Below are 19,045 nucleotides of genomic sequence, written 5' to 3'. Positions count from 1 at the left end.
TCCAGGACAGCCAGGCCCTGATGCCCAGTGCCCCATGGCTGGGATCCACCAGACATGCTGTAGCAGAGTAGTTTTTCTGTTCAGTGTGGAAATAAAAAGTGGTTTTGCTGGGGATCAGTGCTAAATCTCTCAGTGTCTGTAGCATACAGGAGAGTCTTACTGAGGCATTTCTGTACCTGAGGCATGTGCAGGGTCCCTCTCTGTCTGAGTTCTCCTGAGGCTAATAAATAGCTGAGCTCATCCAACTAACTTCAGTTGTGGTGCAGGCATTACCCTGGGTCTTCTCCCTCTACTGGTTACCAATTTCCATCAAGCTTTTGGGTACATACCATCTTTGAGACCAGTATCCCTGTGTTATGTTTGATTGAAGTTAACCAACACATTCAAAAGGGAGTAAGATCAACATCGTACTGAGTGCCCTAGACCAGAACCTCTTCACATAAAATGGCTACAGTGATGAATATGTATTTGCCAGCACAAACCTGCAGAAAAGGTAACCACGTCACAGCAATGTAAAGAACACTTATTTAGCCTATTGGTCTACAACATCTTGCTATGCCAAAGCAACAGGAGCAAAAAATATACATATAGGGACATTTTCATATATTTGCCATTACTGTGCAGTGGTCCCGACAACATGAGTAAAGGTAAGTTTAGGTGTCTAAAAGATGGCAGCTTTTGTAAATATGTAAAAGTTCAGTTTTTTCAACATTTTAGGGAACAAGGATTTGAAGAGTTTAAATGTGAAGGGTAAAAAGCATATACAGCCCCAAGAACAGCCAGGTTGTACGTTTTGCTCCCAGCCTTGAAGGACAGACAGGTGAAGCTGTGTCCCCAGCCTGTCCCTCAGACAGGCATCTTCCCTGTGGCACCAGTCGGCTCATTGGGGAAGTAGGGAAACAAATTCAGAGCATCTCAGCCCTGCCTAGACCTGACCTCCCCTTCCAGAGCAAGTGCAGTCAGTGCCGGGCAGACAGATATGCTGCCTGCAGCCAGACGGGCTCAAGGCAGGTGGCACCCCTCCGCATGGTGTCCTGAGAAACCAGTGGGTGGAAAAGCCAGCATTCAGTACACCTGGCTGTCCATGACTCCTTGATTTGCCCCTGCAGTGCAAGTGTTTAATTTTGACCTACACAGCACTTTTGGTGCCCATGTGGTACCTTGTACCACTGGCACAGCCGCAGGCTCGTGTGCAGTCAGCCTGTGTCCAGCCCACGGTGGGAGCAGGGCCAGGGGTTCACAGCAGCTCCAGCTCTGCCTCAGGACATAGCAGGCATTCAAACTGCAGACCCCACTGGATTCAATTAAGAGGCTTTTTTTCTCTGGACAGGGCTTGACCAGGGAGCCATGGCTGAGTCAGAAACAAAGACAAGCCTTGAGGCAGAAGATCACGTAGTATTTCTAAGTGAATTTATAATTGTAAGGCTTTTCCTCCTAAAAGATAAAGTAAGGAAGATAGTGTTGTGATTAAGGTGCAGAATATCTAATTTGAGAGGTGCATAAAAGGAAATCATTGAGTGCTATCTATCAGGAAGGTAACTGTAAAAGGATCAAGTCTTCACCCATCCTCACTATAAATCTTTCACTGAGGTAAACGACTAAGTTCTAAAGAATATGAATTTCAAAAAAATAGAAATTATAAAGGAGACATGTTAAACACTACCTAACAAGCTTCATGACATGAGCACAAAAGTCTTAAATTCAATGTCATAAATTCAATACCATCAAAAGATTCAGCTACTATGTCCTTAGAGACAGTACTTTGTAAGTCTAGCACAACATTAAAAGACATTGAAGTCTTTAATACACGTTAAACATTTTAAAGTCATAGATCTGATTCACGGAAATATCACAGAGACATTATCAACCACTTTTTCCCTTCTGTCAGAATTTTTACACGTGTCACCATTGCTCCTATTACAAGATGGCCCAAACACTTACAGAAAATAGATGAGCCAGAAAACTTCCCTCATGGACATGACTGCACGCAACCACTACACCTACTCCAATGAACACTCCCAAATATGCCAAGATTAATGCCCACAGATGTTTAAATTACCACTTTGAAAAACATAAGTTTTAAGGCATCCCACTTATTCCCAGAAGCAGCCTGCAGTGATTACTCCATAAGGGTATTTTCATGGGGAAAATACCTCGTTTAAAAGTACTGAATGTTGTGATACTGTCGTATATAAAACCTTCTCATTTTAGTTTCACATTTAGGGGATACAAGCCTTTATTTTCTTTTTAAATGTATTAATCTTCTTAAGGGTATAATCATGCCTCTAACATATAATATTATCAGTTTATATTTAGAAGGAATAACCATCACTTTAGTAGTGATGGACGTATCTCTCCATTCATCTGGCTGAATTACCCTGGATAAATCCCTTTCCCAAATTCATTTCTGCAGAGACAGCAAGCAGCTTTATTTTATTTTATTTAAAATCAAGTCATAGAGTTGCAAGATATTTATAGTTAACATGTAAAAATCCTGCTTTAAATTTGAGAAACATTTCTTTCTTCCATCATTTCTCACAGGGAAATGTTCCAGTTCATCGCTTTTTAAATAACATGGGATTTTGCAGGATATAAATTCAACAAAAGGTATTCCTCCAGTGAACAAGTCACGTACACTTCAATTATGTTTGCATCCTTGTGTTCTTGGAAAGTAAAAATGAATCTTCTGGTACATGTAAGTAGGTTTATACCTAATCACATCACAGAAGCTTTGGGTTTTTTCTGGGGTTTTTTTCTGTCTTTTTTTGTTTTCAGTTTTGTTTTTGTTTAAGTAGAACTGGAAGATCCCCCAGTAATTACTAATTTCTGTCCAATACCTTACCAGCTTTTTAACACACACAAAAGGTGTCCCCACTAGTACAAAACGTAAGCCAGATCAAAGCCACAGAAATGTGGTCTTCCTGGTAGATATTAAAGAGGGATTTTCAAGACACTAGACAGTTGGGCTATCTTTTGGCATATGGTAGGAATTACATTAGGTCTGCCATGACATATATGAAAACAATAATAAATAGCTGCTAAATACCCAAGATCCTGAAATATATATTAAGATCTCTGCCACTCAACTCACGTGTATTTCATTGCAGCACCTCTTCTGATTCTGAAGAGCACATTAAATGATTAGCCACCCAACATGTTTAACTATTTATCCCAGCAGTGATCTGATTGCCTGCAACAGAAAAGCTCAAGAAGCAACAAAACAGCCACGCATGTAACAAAGGATATGGAATATGCTCTTAAGTGTTCAACTAAAAGAAATTGATTCATATACTTTCATTGTACCTGAACATTACCAAATTATTCAAGAGGAACAGAGGAAATTTGATGTGTTATTATCATCCATTACTGGGTTGCTTCAATGGTAAATACCTATACAAGGTACCAGTAACTGAAACTCAAAACTAAAAAGGCCATCAAATTCTGGTCTAGCTAATTACAAAGGCATCAATCTCTTGTTATACCAGAGTGCAGTATTCTTGACATTAAAAAAAGCACAAAGAAGATGATTCTTCTCTAATTCAAACTCATTACAAGCACTCTGCATGTTAAACATAATAAACACATGTTAAATTCAGCAGAAGAGATGAGAACTGAACTGGCATGCAGCTGGAACATCATCCAGATCCTCTGACTGGGGCATTTTTTTTCCTATAGATGCATCTTCCTAGCAGTTTTGGGGGAAGTTACTAGACAGAAGCTGTTGATCCAGCTACGTTCTCTGAGCAACAAGCCCAGCTCTTTGAAAAATGACAGACTGATCCAGTAAATGGAAAATCTGCCTGCTCCTTCACACATGGTTATCCTTTCTGCCTCACTTTTCTGCTCTTGGACACAAAAGTCAGGCTTGCCCTGACGCAGCACTGTCCCAAGAGGGATGGAAGCTGCCATCCAGGTGTTTGGCTAGAGGAGTAAATCTCTGAAACTTTCAATAAGAGAGTGGAGTTAAAACTTGCGCTGCTTCCCAAAGCACTTGTCTCATCACTCATATTACATGATGCATCAACCAGCTGTGGGCTTTGCTGACACTGCAATATGCCCTCATGGCCAAGAAGGCCAATGGCATCCTGGGGTGGATTAGAAGGGCTGTGGGCAGTAGGTCAAGAGAGATTCTCCTCCCCCTCTACTCTGCCCTCATGAGATCACATCTGGAATATTGTGTCCAGTTCTGGACCACTCAGTTCAAGAAGGGCAGAGAGCTGCCGGAGAAAGCCAGTGCAGGGCCACAAAGATGATGGAGTGGAGCAGTTCCCTTATGATGAAGGGCCGAGGGAGCTGGGGCTCTTCAGCTTGGAGGATACTGAGGGGTGACCTCATTAATGTTTACAAAAATATAAAGGATGGGTGTCAGGAGGATGGACCCAGGCTCTTCTCAATGGTGTCCAATTATAGAACAAGGGGAAATGGGTACAAACTGGAACATAAGAGGTTCCAAGGGAAAATGTCTTCACTGTAAGGGTGAGGGAGCACTGGAACAGGCTGCGCAGACTAGTTGTGGAGTCTCCTTCTCTGGAGACATTCAAAACCCACCTGGATGAGTTTCTGTGTGACCTTCTCTAAGTGTTCCTGCTCTGGCAGGATATTGGACTAGATAATCTTTCAAGGTCCCTTCCAGCCCTCGAGATTCTGTGATTCTGTGACATTGATCATCTTTCATGAGGACCACAGTCCTCCTCTGCCCTGGAGCATGAAAACCTGGAGTGCTCCGAGGAGTCAGAGAGAACACACAATTTTTATTAATCAATGATTTGGCTAGTCTAAAGATTTTAAGTGCTATGGTTACTAGTGTCTGTATGAGTTCTGCACCTTGTAAAAAGCTACAAGCTCTAGAGAAAACACATAAATTGGAAAAAAGAAAAGAAAAACAAGATTTACTATTTCTGTCTCTTTGCAGCTAGAGAATACTTGTTAGCTGCAACAAGTGCAGGCTTTTTAAATCTGGAGTGGAAGTGCAAGTCACTCTCTAGTGTTTCTTAGCAGTTAGTTATGTGCAATCAGAAGAAATATTGTACTGCAATTAATTTTACAGTGCGTTTTCTCGAACAGATACTGTTGCAAATAGTGGGAGAATTTGTTCTCTATTGTAATCTCACTAATTGGGACAAAGGTGCCTGGGGGGGAGCTGGGCATTGGGGTTTTGGGCAAGGTCCCAGAAGAAGAGTAGCCAGTGTGTAATACATCACCACCACTGCTCAAAGGCAGTTTACAGTCTAAAAAACCAATTTGTACTAGAGAAAACAGCCAGATGCCATCACATTGGCTCTCCCTCGGTGATGAATGGCATAAAAGCTCCCTAACATCTGCTACCACTTGATGAAACAAAACTTGCATCTTTTTGAGTGAAAAGGTCCACAGATGCTCACTGGAGTAATTGGGCTGCCTGAGGCTGGGGAGGGACCAGTGCTGCAAGCCCCAGACAAACCTGCACCTTTTCATCTCCTCTGGTGATGACAAATTCTGCAAACCACAGCTCCACTGTAACTCCATGATAATCCAGAACTGCATTAACTGTTGGTCAAAGGAAGAACACAGCAATGAAGAACATAAGGTATCATTTCCCTGAATGAAATAAACCTGCATCTCTTGAAACCAATTTCATAGAATCTTAATTTCCATGTCTACTCTGAGCAGTTCATTTCTACAGGAGGGGGGCAGCCCTGTATATATTATTCCTTGGGAAAAAAAGATAATTTTAGATACATGAAGGTCTGTTTGGCTAGTTGAATGATTGCCAAGTCTATTGATGTACTACAGCAGGTTTTCAAGTTTGGAAGCAGAAATATTCTTTAACTGTAGACATCCCAAAGGAGTCAGGTGACAGATCTCTCCTAAGCCCTTTTTACTGAACATTGAATCAGGGAAAAGATTTCTGCTGAAAAAGGAAACTGAACAATGACTAGAGGTAAAGGAAAATGTGGTCAACATACACATCAGAAGCCACATAGCAACCGTAGGTATAGTTATAGAAAATGTGAGTTTGTTACCTTGGAAATGTCAGTATTGCTACCAACTGTGCTTCAGTGCCTTAAAGAACAAATGATTATTCTGTAATTTATTTTGGGAACGAACACGAGGAGAGTGGTGAGGGTTATTTGTCTGAATCAGATCTGTTCAGTGGCCGGAAATTAAATGGTCAACCTGTCAGAAGTAGAACTGTTCGATTTTTGGTTCAGTGACCAAAATGAAAAGAAAAAGAAAGAAAAAGAGATCAGCTTGGGTTAACATAAAAGAAGAAGTACTGAGGAGTTTAGCACAAAAAAATAAATTAAAATATCAGTTAGGTCAATATGAAAATCTTCAATGAACCTAAAAAAATTAGATAAAGAATTTTCTTCAAGCAGAAAATTCTCATTTCATTTTCTGATTATGCAGCTTACTTCTGGGTTTTTTTGTCTTATGCATAGTCAGTTTCACAATTCTGATACTTTTCCAAAACAAAAATCAAAACTTTGCCTTGAAAATGTCAGTAGTATTTCTCAAATGTTTCATTTGCCTTCATTTTCCATTAAAACATTTACCAAATTCTACTCAATTATCCTTTGCAAAACCAGTTTTTAAATTAATTTGCTATGAACATGGCAATTCCAGCCAAATCAGTTCCAGAGTCCTGTGTCTCATGCAAGAACATGGTCAATTTGAAAACCTATCTGATGAGGTATCAGCTGTCAGCAAATCAACAACAACAATTGAAATGCATAAAAATATTTTCTTGACATCTTTGATCTTCATAGTAACCAAAATGAGACTCTGAAGGCTACAGTCTTTTTCAGAGTCAGAGGCAGAAGGACTGATCGACAAAAATGTTTAATACTGGAGTTTAGCCAGAGATCCTTTTTTTTCCCCAACATATTAGGAACTTTTTTTACAGCACTGTATAGTACTGGCTCTTTAATTTTGATATCTGGCATCTCCACAAACTGGAAGGCTGGGCAGCACTTTATTAAACCAGGTTCTTTGCCTTGGCCAGTTCCACTGTTTTGTTTCTCTCTGAAGTTCTTAATATTGATAATCATTTTATCCAGTGTCCAGATTAATGTGTCTAATTCTGGAAGGAGAGTTGTTTTTCACTAGCAGTGCATTTCCCCTGTGAGATAGGAACACTGGAAGGTTATTCGGGCCTGGAAACCACAGCGAGAAAGATAAATACTATCTATATTTCTTGTTCTTTCCTTTCTACTGTGTTGTCCTGGGGAGCAGTGGGAAAAGTGGAAGGCAAACGGCAGAAACCTTGCCAAGCCCTGTGACATGATGAATGACTTCTCACATCCCAGGGCCTGACACAAAGAGAGGCCACAGAGAGTCATGCTGCTGTTTTCAGATGTTGAAAAGGTTGATCATCTACTCATTACTTTCATTTCTAGTTCAGGAAGAGCTCCTCCATGCAGAAGTGTTCTGCAAGATCGCGGGCAACCTACACAGCACAGATGATTTTCTGTCAGCAAGGGCTAACTCATTTATGAATATTGTACTAGACGTGTTGAATGCTGTGACCACAAAGTACAGCCAGTGAGAGAAGAATATTCTCAGATTTCTCTGTCTTCTAGCCAGCAAGTTTTGTGTGCTCCCTCTTTTCCCTTTTCCTTCCCCCCTCTTTACTTTGATATGCACAGCACGTGGACAGATCGTCAGCATTCAGTCTCTCTGTATGTTCCCAGGGAGCATCCTACATATCCTACCTGTGGTCAACCAACACACAAACCCCTTCAAACACAAGCTGGGGCACAGCAGGAACCACTTGCAATGTGGCAGAATAAGGAGGGGAAAACGGGATTTGTTCCCAGATGCATACATGTGCATGAAAAGGAGCTCGCTTGATGGATTTCCTTATACTTTTGGTCATCTACACTGTACTCTCCAAAACGACATCGGGAGGATGGACAGAGGGAGGCCCTTAGACTGTGTGCTTTTCAGCAGCTGGACTGCTCTGTGTACAGCCACATGATGGCCAGGTGCTGGAGCAGGGTGCCAGCATCCAGCCACCAAGGCTGAGCCAGACAGTAGGAGACAGCTGAAGCTGGGGTTGGCAGGCAGACTCTCTTCTTGTCTTTCAGCTCTGTCAGGTCATGCCCATTTATTTACAAAACTATCCTTCAAGTAGACACAGGGAGGAATAAATAACTGGCTAATCTGAGGCATTCCTAATTTTGCTAAGTGTGGTGTAAGAGCTCTTAGAATTTCCTCTCAGTCTCATTTATGAGTCAGCCCCCTCAGCCTGGTGTGTACGGGCCTGCCTCCTGTGAGAAACAAAATCACAGACAGCAGTACATGTGAGTAGATGACATTCAGGGAAACACAAGCAGATCTTCAGCCCAGTCTTTAATGATCAATCTTCTCACCTTGCTGAAAAATAAAAAGGGCACTGCCAGTTCCCTCTATGAGAGAAACCAGTGACCACCCAGTGTGTTTGCATGCCCTAACACTTCTGCCTCAAGAGGAGACACAGTAGGAGTTTTACACATAGCTTCACAGATATTTCCAATGCCTAGTGAACCCCAGCACCCAGAAGGCTGGGCTTATTAAGACAGCTTTTCATCTATCAAACTCAGACTTTACTTAATCAAATACTCTGAACTGTCCCCTGTAGTTATTCCCTTCTTTGAGGAAACAGAGAGGTGAAGGGGAGGAAGTGACAGGGCTGGAGGCATATGAGCCCACCATCCATCTGATGTCCTCCTGTGTTAGCAACTGTCCCTTCAGCAAGGAGGTGGGGACAGGCTGTTCCTCTGGTTGGCATGGCACCTCCCTTTCAAGGAGTGGGGCAAGGCATCCATCCAGAGACAGTCTGTGGGGAGCACAGGTGCTGCTGTGGGGCTGGATATAGCCCATGGTGTTTGTCACCCCAGAATATGAGAAACTGGAGCAGCACTTTGGCATGGCAGTGAAGCATTTGCAGAGTTTTGGGAGAAACCTGCAGCACACACAATTTTAGGAAGAATGTCAATGTGGATGTCTGAAGCGAGGGGCTTTTCTTAAAACTTAAGGTAATGTAGGGAGGGTAAAGCTTGCACCTGAAGGGAGATGGATTTGTCTCCTGCTGTCACTCAGGGCTCTTGCAGGTTGAACTTCAACAGATATAGGCTGGAAAAGCACCATTGATTTCACCCCCCAAGGAGACGCTGTGAATCTCTCACAACCAATACCAACATCAAAGTGCCTAGAGAGGAGCAGGGGACAGCTTCCTCCGTTTTGTTCCCAGGATGAAAAACTATGGCAAGAGGGATCTTGCAAAGACTGTGAAGAACAGCCTCTGTTTTGCAATAAAAGCATTTGGGAAAGCATCCGAACTCCTCACCTGCTCTTCTGCAAATTTCACAGGCTACTCATGTCCAGTTCCCCTAGACACCTCCTGCTTTCTAGACTAAGAAATTCACGTAAATGGCATTGTCTGCAACAGGTCATGAGGAAACACTACAAGTTAGCAGTCAGGGATGTCCTGAATTCCTGTGAACACCAAAGATCTCACTGGAGTGGAGGGAGAGTAGCCTTGTGGAGATTATTACTGGCATGCAGAAGTCACATACATCACCCAGTCTCACCAAACAGAAAGCCATACTCACAGCAGCAGGATGAAGGTGAAGAGCCAACAACTACACCAAGGGAGTCTGGAATGACACAGGTGATGCTGTGGTTGGTGAGATGAAGGGTGCACTCACAGGTGTCTCTGCCTGAAGCTAAGCTGAACCCAGCTGCCCAGGAAACACTGTGGTGCCTAGGAGGCATCAGCTGCTCCAGATGGTTGCAGATGATGGCGGGGAGCCTGTGGCCCTGTGCCTGGCCTTTGAGTGCCATTTCCAGCCCTGCCAGGACCAATCCCACTACAGGAGGACAGAGTAACCCGGACTGTGGAACAAATGGGAGCAAACACTAATGCCTCTTGCAAATCACAGTTTTCCCTCCCCAAGCAGGGTGTATGCTTCTCTGACATTGCCTTATGTAAGACAAATACTTGGTGAGAGGTATATTAAAATAATGTCTTTTATAAAAACAAAGCACCTCCATGGCTCTGCTCCTTAGGAAAACACTAACAAATGTGGCACCTGTGGGAGGCATCTGAACACTGATGGGGATTGGAAGAAGGTGCCATGGGCAGGGACCAGGCGAATCTCTGCCTCCATGGTCTGTTGGCACAGCCCAGCTGGTGCTGTTCGAACTGTGTGACACATGCTTCGACTCATTTTCCAGGAGTGAGCTGAGAGGAGGAGGAATGGAGGAAGACTGCCCACCTAACAAGAAGGCACTGTCTGGCAAACTTGGAAGGTCTTTTCCACAAGCAATCTGTGCTTGGGCTTTGGTAGATGTTAATAGCTGCACTGTCAGAGTTTGCACTGTGTTTGTCCCAGAGGCTAGTCACAGCTGAGGGGGGAAAGTGGGAATTACACAAATATTCCAGACACTCTGTGCACTCTTGTGCACCTTTCATGCCCTATGAAAAGGCAGGAAATGTTAACACAAAGAAAGGAAGCATGTTATGAAGACTGAATCTTTCATCGGAGACTATAGAAATTCTCATAACAAGGGATGGTGTGAAAGGTTGTTTATTCTCAGAGGTAAGACAGTGCTGTTTCCTTCCCTCTCTATGCAACAAACATGCATGACAAATCTAAACCACAGCTATAGGGCATGAGACACACAAAGCAAATAAAGGGTGCATCAGAATCCATTCTAGTTGTATCACCACAGCTATTATCAGATTGAAAATCATACTTCAAGCAGTCTATATGCAAATACAGTAGTATTGTACCATAATAAGATGCTAGAGTATTTCAAAAGTAATGGCCTCCAAAAATCCAGACCAAGGGAGCAATAAGGCGAGTGAGAAATGCTACTGGTCTGACAATCTCCCCCTGTTCTACTTAACTAACGAACCAACAAAGGTTTGGTGGAGTAATGAATGTGAGGAACCATTGGAGGAACACGCTACATGCCACCATGGCACAATAACCTGCTTATAAATCATTTACTGGTCACCTTAGGTCCTGAAGTACAAGGTTTATATCCTGTTTTGTTTATATCTATTTATATCTAATGATAAGTATTAATTCTTTATAAGGAAAACATCTTTGTTAAAAATTTCTACTTACAAGCAGCTAGTATGGACAGATTTTAGCAATGACTTCCAAAAGTAAATTATACACATTTAAAAATATCTCCTTTAAGTTCAGAAAGGAAGAAATATCTACAATATCCGCACTGAAACAGTATTTTTGTACCTTTTCACCATTTATAGGCTTCTTTTCTTCCTTGACTTCAGTGCTGGGTGTTGTGCTATGGGAAAGGTCCGTGCACACACACCAGGCCCCACACCGAGCTTTGGGGCTTGGATGATGAGCTCACTGAGGCAGAGATCATTTTTTTAATGTATACAGACAAGCCTGGCGTGGTCTGCCCTATGCAGACCCAACAATACTGTTTGTGTCCTACAGTCAGATGTCACCTGACAAATGTGGGTCATGCCGGCATGCCGTGCTGACTTTGATTTCTGTTATTTGGGGCAATCAAGTCTCCTTTGCAGGGGGGAGCAGCCCCCTGATGGGGGCAGAAAGGATTTAACCAGAGATTACATCTCGTCTGCAAATTTGCAAGAAAGGCTCATTTAGGCCTTTGTGGGCCTTCTACTTCCTTTCATCAATCCCATGCCTGACCACGTCTTTGGCTGAGCCATCTGCTGACCGCCGATTTGGCCCACGAATTAGAGCAATGACAGTTGAACACATTAAAATTTAACATCTTCCCTAGTGAAACATGGTTTGTAAGAGGCTGTTGGCTGTGATCATGTCTACCTTTTTCTTTTAAGGTTGGCCTCCTTCATCAGTTTCTGGTCAAGGGATATAAACAGCATAACTTTTTAAAATTTGCAAAGACACATTAGGTGAATTTGGGGGGGAAGAAGAGCTTCAGAAAATACTGATAATCCATTGGCCAACAGGAAGATTTAGACACCCACTTTCACTCAAAAAAGCACTAAGGCTCAGATCTAACAAATTCAAACAGACCAGCTAAAGAACAGGCCACAGTACACAGAAATCAGCCTTGCTTTTGCAAAGTTCAGTTGATGCAAGAAAGTCCTAAATACAGCAGAGCACAGTCAAGGTGCAGTCTGGGAGCTTTGGTGGATGAGGATAGTAAATGCCGACTCCAGATGAAATTTCTATATGCTACAAAGACCTTATGCAGCTCCAAGATATTGCTGGGGATCTCAGAGGAAAGGACAGACTTGAAGTCCAAGGGCCTTCCCCATTCTTAATAACTCCCTCTCAATTGCTAGCTATTGCTAGCCTCATGTTTTTAGTTTAAGTGTCCTTTACGAGTTATAGAGTCATCCTTGCCTGGAGCTAACTCAACTCCCATGAGCAAACGTTTCTACACACTTCTTTCATTTTAGAACAAAAAAATGATGGAAGTCTCCATTCTTCCAAAGATCAGAGGAGGGTGTAAGTGGATGAGATCAAAAGTTTTGAGGGAATACCCTGCAAAAGCCTTGAGAAGCTGACTTGCTTCTCAGGCTGATGTTGGAAAGCTGTTACCAGAGCACCATGACTAACACCATCTCCTGTGCACTCTTTATTTCTACGTGCCTATGAAAAGCTTTCTATGCTCCAGCATAACTGGTAGAGAAAGTATTCACAGCTGAGCTTCTGCAACTCCATTATAATCCTATTTATACATAAAGAAGTATCACTACTTACTCTCCAGTTATTTTCTCTCTTCCTTTCCCTCACTTTGAACTCCAATACCTTTTTATTTTTAATAATCTGATAAGAACTTACAATTAAACTAGATCAAGCATGTACCTGACATGCAAGTAATCCTAATGAAAACAGGTTCTAAGTCACAATCTGTACTTCTTAAATTAGTAAGTTAATAACAAAGATGGAATTGGTCAAACTTTAAACAACTTTATATCAGTGCTTAAAGAGTTCAAAACTACTTAAAATAGTTGAAAACTTTTTTTTCCAACCTATCAAAGCAATGGTTCCAGACAATATACAGTATATCTAAGAATAGCAACAGTCATTGATGGAAACTGATAACATTTGGGAACTGAAGGTTAATCTGTCCTGGAAAAAAAAAAAAAAGGAACAATGGAGAGTGAAATAGAAACCCAAGTCTCATTAAAGAAAACTATTTTAAGGGCAGAATGATGAGTTTTAGCATCAATCATGGGAAAACAGTTCAAAGTTGTTTCTATAAGATCTATATTTGAAACCTTGGGAAAAGGCACTGCTCGCAGTGACAGCAAGGAATTTTTTGAGGGGTAAGAAAAGAAACCAATGTAAAGGTAATCCATTTGTATTGTTTAAACACTACAAATAACCTGACTGTTCATTTTCAGGCTTCTGTGATTAAGGGCAGTGAAAAATCTATGTTCTGACAAGTTTATCCTTTTATGCATTTCCAGCGTACTTCCTGTAAATCATGGTACATTCAGCACTGAAGGCACATTGACGTGGATACTCAAAATTGGCCACAGATTGGAAATAAACCCAAAAGAACTTGTATAAAAATTTTCCATTTCCACCATCATTGTTTTTTTTTTTTCTTTTCCTGAAGAAATTACATTCTGCTCTGTGGATTACAGTGGAATGCCCAGGAAGAAAACAAAACAAGATCTACCAGGAAAGCTAAGAGCAAGCAAGGGGGCCCTGCCACAGCTCTCCACACATACCATCACTGCTTGGCTGGAGGGAAGCCGAGCAGGTGCCTGCATTAAACCAGTACACACTTTGTCAGTTTGCATTTCAGCAAGTGATTAAGTGCTTTGCCAGCTCAAGAACTTAATTAAATTTGAAATAAGCTAATTCAAGGTATAAGCGCCTGCCAAAGGTAATAAAATTGTTTACTGATTTATCAAGGCAATCCTGTATATAAAAGAACATATTTATATGCAGTGTAGGTCTCATCCTATTCAATCAAGTGAATGCATTTTTAAATATTTACTGATTGCAGGAACAAGGCCAAATCTGGAGTATTTTTAAGGGTAAGGGGAGAAATGACAAATCCCAAAGTATCTAATTTAACTATGCAAAATAGGAAGCATTATTGCCTCCATTTTACTTAAGGAAATCAGAGGCACCGAGAAACCAAGTGCTGGATCCAGTGTGTCAGAGAAGCCACTTGCAGAAGCTCCTGTGCTCACCTGGTGCCCAGTCAAGTGTCTGTTGCACTGTTGCTCTCCTGGGGTGCGGGGCAGTGCAAGGGACAGTCGGGCAAAGAGATAAAAGCCAGTGCCACAGCTCTACTGGCTTTGCAGGGGTTTATCTCCCACCCTGGGACCCTGAAGGACCATCTAAACAAATTAACAGAAAGTTGTTGGATGATTTTTTTTAAATCAGATTTTTTTTCTCATCCAGCCCTTGGTGTATAGTTTTATTCAGTTTGCTCCCCTTTGAACTTGGTGCCCTTGGATGCTGCTGTCACCTGTCCCTGTTGAATGAAGGGGAGTAAGTATAAAACAGACCCTCACTGGAACTTGTGAGGAGTCAGAGGGGTGTATTTTGAGATGCTCTCTGAGCGTATGAATTTGCATTATACATATGTAAATCTCCCTTTGCCTTGTGTTTCTGTACCGCAGCTCAAAACTCCACCTCTGTGTCCCCACAAGACCACCTCTAAAGTTTGAATTTTAAATAATAAATGCTCGATCAGTGCAGACTGGCATTTTCCAGTAACATTAAATTACACTGTATAAAAATCTAGATTGCTTCAAATTACTTCTTCAGGTTTAGGTTTTGAGGGTTTTTTTTTTTCTTGAGCTATATTTAACATCGATAATTGTTATATTTTAAAATATTCAAATGAGATATTTAAAAATATCTGAATAAGTGTGCTTAGCTCAAGGATGTGTCTGCTGCACTGTGCATAGCAAGTAGGCAGTGCTCCTTGCCTGCTTTTGGCACAGGTAAGTGTTTAAACAATGCACAAAATTGACAAAGAAAATTACCGCTGCAAGTCAGCAATGAGGAGGCTGGCTCTCACCGGGGGTTACCCACCGCTTTCGCTGTGTCCACACGCCTGCGTTGGGTAGCGGGGCCGGGACAGCAGCTGAGGGTGGCCGCGCAGCGCGCAGGGCGGCGCAGGGCCGCGCGGGGCCGCGCAGTGAGGCGCGGGCAGCGGCGGCTCCGCAAAGCCACCGGGCGCCCCGGGACAGAGGGCGGGTAAAAAAATCAAAAAAACAAAAGAAAAAAGACAAGAAACTCAAACACTTAAAAAATCAACCAAACAAAAAAAACCACCAACAAAAAAAATAGGCGGAGAATTGTTCTCAAAGCCGCCGCGTTTCGATCTGTCAGGTGCAGAACAGCAGTGGAAAATCCAGCCTTGCCTACCTGCGAGGTCTGCCGCGCAGCTGGGGCATTCCTCTGCAGGCTAAGGGCTTACATTTTGAACATCGTTTTTAGAGAGCGAGAGGCTGAAGAGCATCCACGAAGAAACACACACTTCTGCTGCTCGCCCTGCAGGGCAGGGGCAGCAGCCCTCATTCCTGCCCTCAGCCATCCCCTCAGCCTTGCTCATGGCCCGCGCCCTCAGCCCTGTCCTCAGTCCCTCAATTCTGCCCTCAGTCCTGCCTTCAGTCCCTGCCCTCAGCCCCTGCCCTCAGCCGCTGCCCTCAGCTCCTGCCCTCAGCCCCTATCTTCAGTCCTGCCCTCAGCCTTGCCCACGGCCCGTGCCCTCAGCCCTCTCCTCAGTCCCTCAATTCTGCCCTCAGTCCTGCCCTCAGCCTCTGCCCTCAGCCCTAACCTCAATTCCTGCTCTCAGCCCTGTCCTCAGTCCCTACCCTGAGTCTTGTCCTCAGCCCCTGCCTTCAGCCCTCAATCCTGCTCTCAGCCCCTGCCCTCAGCTCTGCCCGCAGCCCTCAGCCCCTGCCCTCAGCTCTGCTCTCAGCACTCCCGCGCCCGCCACAAGCTCCTTTCCCCAGACCAGTAATGGGACTCCAATACGGGCAGCAAAGGGGGTGATTTGGTTATTCATGTGTCTGAACCATATTTTTAAAAGCTCACCATTTAAATTTGTGCAAGATGGAAATTCCAGCTGCTATTTTAACTCCACAGACTTATGATTCAGCAAGTTGAAGGCAATTTATGTGATCTGAGTGTGTATTATGGACCAGAAGATTTGAGGCTCTAAGGGTAAAAAAATCACCTGGTAAGGTCATATAAATTCCTTATGTGGATTGCTAAAAAGGACTCCAATATTTTAAAAACAAAAGTTAACTGTGAATTTGATGAAACTATATTATTAAGTGTTATACATGGACAAAAAACTTCAAGACCTCTTAGGTCGTGTGAAAATGAATATTTGATGTGTTTGGTTTTCCTGTCTTTACCGTAAAAAATTCAATCAGAATATCCACATGACTCAAGGATTCAATGATTTACCTGAAACTTAAATTCTGAGCTGGAACACATCAAAATCAGAAGTTTCATCCCATCTTTAGCCAGGGACCATTACAGTGTGTCTGTCCATCTGAGAAAGATGTTTTAAATAAATATTTATTGGGGTTTTTTTCTGACCTTTTACTGCTTAGTGCAGAATTAGTCGTTATTATGCAGCATCGGAATACCTCAAGCAGACACAAAGAGAGCAGAAGGGTTAGTATATGCACCTTGAAGCGGTCTGTCATGGTTATGAATTTCAGAACGGCTCCCATATGGAAGTTGTCTCCGCAGCCAGCCGGCGCTCGGGCTGTCGGACGCCGCGGCTGCTGCTTTCCAGAGACGCTCCGCGCCCACAGCCCTCTGCCCCAGCCCGCACCTGCCCGCGGCGCCGCGCCGGGCCCCGGGCTGTGCTCCTCACACAACCCATCACGAGAGCACAGACCCTACTAGCGTGAGCAACTTTCCTTACTCTATTTCATTCTCCTCAGACCAAGCGCTCACGAAAAAAAAAAAAAGCAAAAAAATGAGGTTTATTTATTTATTCTGAGCACGACATCCCAGCTTCAAAGCCCGCCGTGAGCGCCCGGCTCCCGCAGCCCCGGGCGAGGGGCGGCAGGGGTCTGTCCTGCCAAGGCCGTGCCCGCGGTCCCGGCCAGGACACGTCGCGGTGCGCAGCGAGCGGCAGCCGCCAGCTCCGGCAGCGCGCAGCCAGCGCGGGAACGGGGATGAGCGGGATGCGAGCCGGCTCCGAACGCGCTCAAGTGAGAAAGGGACGGACTTCCAGCAACTTGGGAGGTTCTGGATCCGGCCCTGGGCCGGTCAAGGAGAGGGGACTGGGAATTTCCTCCGGCTCCCGGTCGCAGCCGGAGCCGCGCCGGGGCAGGGCGAAGCGGCGCGTGAGGGGCCGGGCGCGGCCGTCCCTGCGCCCCGGGCAGGTGAGGCCGGTCCCGCACGGCCGGGCACGCTGAGGAGCTCCCAGCCGCGGCGGCAGCTCCTGTCCCCGTCCAGGGCGCCCGTCTCCCTCGCCGGCCGCCCTTCCTCCCGCCCGCCCGCCGGCCCCCGGGGACCGCGCGGCGCCGAGCACAGCGGGCGCCTGCACCTACCGTGGTACTCCTGGCCGGGCACGTAGGCGGCGGGGCTGCCCGCGATGTGCAGGGCGATGAGCACCTCGCCCTGCTCGCCGTCGCCCTCCAGCTCGCCGTGGTGGGTGCAGAGGAAGAAGAAGGGCGAGAAGCGGGCGCGTGGGGCGGCCGCCCGGCCCGCCGCCAGCAGGGCACCCAGGGCGGCCATCAGGCAGGGCCAGCCCCCGGGGACGCCCCGCCGCCGCCGCCGCTCCATGCTGCTGCTGACGGCGCCGCTGGGGCATCCAGGGCACGGCGGGGCCGCCGCGCCGCTCCCCTCCGCTCCGCTCTGGGCGAGACGGGACTGGACGGGACGGGGCGGGACGGGACGGGGCGGGAGCTGCCCACCACCGCGGCCCGCGGGAGTTGGGGGCGCGGAGCGGAGCGCGGCGCGGACAGGGGCGTCCCCTTCACGCCCGCCGAAGGTTGCTCTGTCCCCGCCTGCCGCTGCCGGGGTGCGGGGCACGGAGCTGGGAGTGCGAGGGCTGGGAATAATTTATTTCCCCCCGGTGTCGGGGTGGGAGGGAGGGGAAGGTCCCTCCCCTCCTCCTCCTCCGCCTCCACCGCCCGCTCCTCCCGCTCCTCGCTCTGCGCGCCCGTGTGCGGTGCTGCCTCTGCGGGAGCGCGGGCTGAGAGCTGGGCTCTACTGCCCGCCCTTTGTCTGCCTCCGGGTCCCTACTCCTGCCTTGCCCCTGCCTCTGCCTTCCCGCCCCAGCTTCTGTCCCTGTCTCTGCTCCTGAGTCCCAGCCTCTGCCGCTGTCCTGCCCCGAACACTGTCCCTGCCCCTGATTCCCGCCCAGACACCTGAGTCCTTACTCCCTGCCCCTTCTTCCTCCTTGCTCCCATATCTCTGTTCCTCTGCCCCAACGTTTGTGTCTTTGCCGCTGTCCCTCTATCCACCCTTTTGCCCCGCCCCTCTGCCCCTCTGCTCCTGCTCTGGTCCTTTTGCCCTGTCCATCTGTCCTTCTGCCTCTGCTCTATGTTTCTGCCCTAGTCCTTGTCTTTTTTCCCCCACTCTTCTGCTCCAGTCCCTTCCCCTCTGTCCCAGTCACAGCCACAGCCACAGCCCTGTCCCTGCTGTACCGGCACCTACTGCAGGGGAAAAGTGAGGTTTTTACTTAAACTCCACTACATATACATATACATATACATATACATATACATATACATATACATATACATATACATATACATATACACATACACATACACATACACATACACATACACATACATATACATATACATATACATATACATATACATATACATATACATATACATGCACCCCAGAGGTGGGCTGTGCAGCTCAGGGAAGTCAGTGTGAGAGTACTCAGGTCCCTAGGAGAGGACCCCCCAAGAGCATGTACTCAGGCCTTTAATCCCAGGAAGAGGAGCAAACCCAGCAGAGACCACAAGGGGAGCGAGGCGCCAAATGCAAAATCCTGGCAAATAGAATAATTCATTAAAACATGCAGTTTTAACAAAGAAGGGCTGGCAGGGGGACCACAGCATCAGGAGATAGGAGCA

At 45.5% G+C, this 19,045-nt stretch overlaps 1 protein-coding gene across 1 annotated transcript in view; it reads right to left on the bottom strand.

Moving 5' to 3' along the window:
• The window catches only part of RELN (reelin), a 296,993-nt gene extending 279,261 nt beyond the window's left edge, over nucleotides 1-17,732 (bottom strand). Inside the window, exon 1 of the mRNA XM_062020283.1 lies at nucleotides 17,498-17,732. Within this exon, the coding sequence (XP_061876267.1) occupies nucleotides 17,498-17,732 (235 nt within the window). The remainder of the gene's footprint in view (nucleotides 1-17,497) is intronic.
• Nucleotides 17,733-19,045: the final 1,313 nt, after the last annotated feature.

This window comes from Colius striatus, chromosome 1 (genome assembly GCF_028858725.1).
Source record: "Colius striatus isolate bColStr4 chromosome 1, bColStr4.1.hap1, whole genome shotgun sequence".
Taxonomy (NCBI): domain Eukaryota; kingdom Metazoa; phylum Chordata; class Aves; order Coliiformes; family Coliidae; genus Colius; species Colius striatus.
The sequence above is the reverse complement of the archived record's forward strand: the minus strand, read 5'-3'. Positions and strand labels throughout refer to the sequence as shown.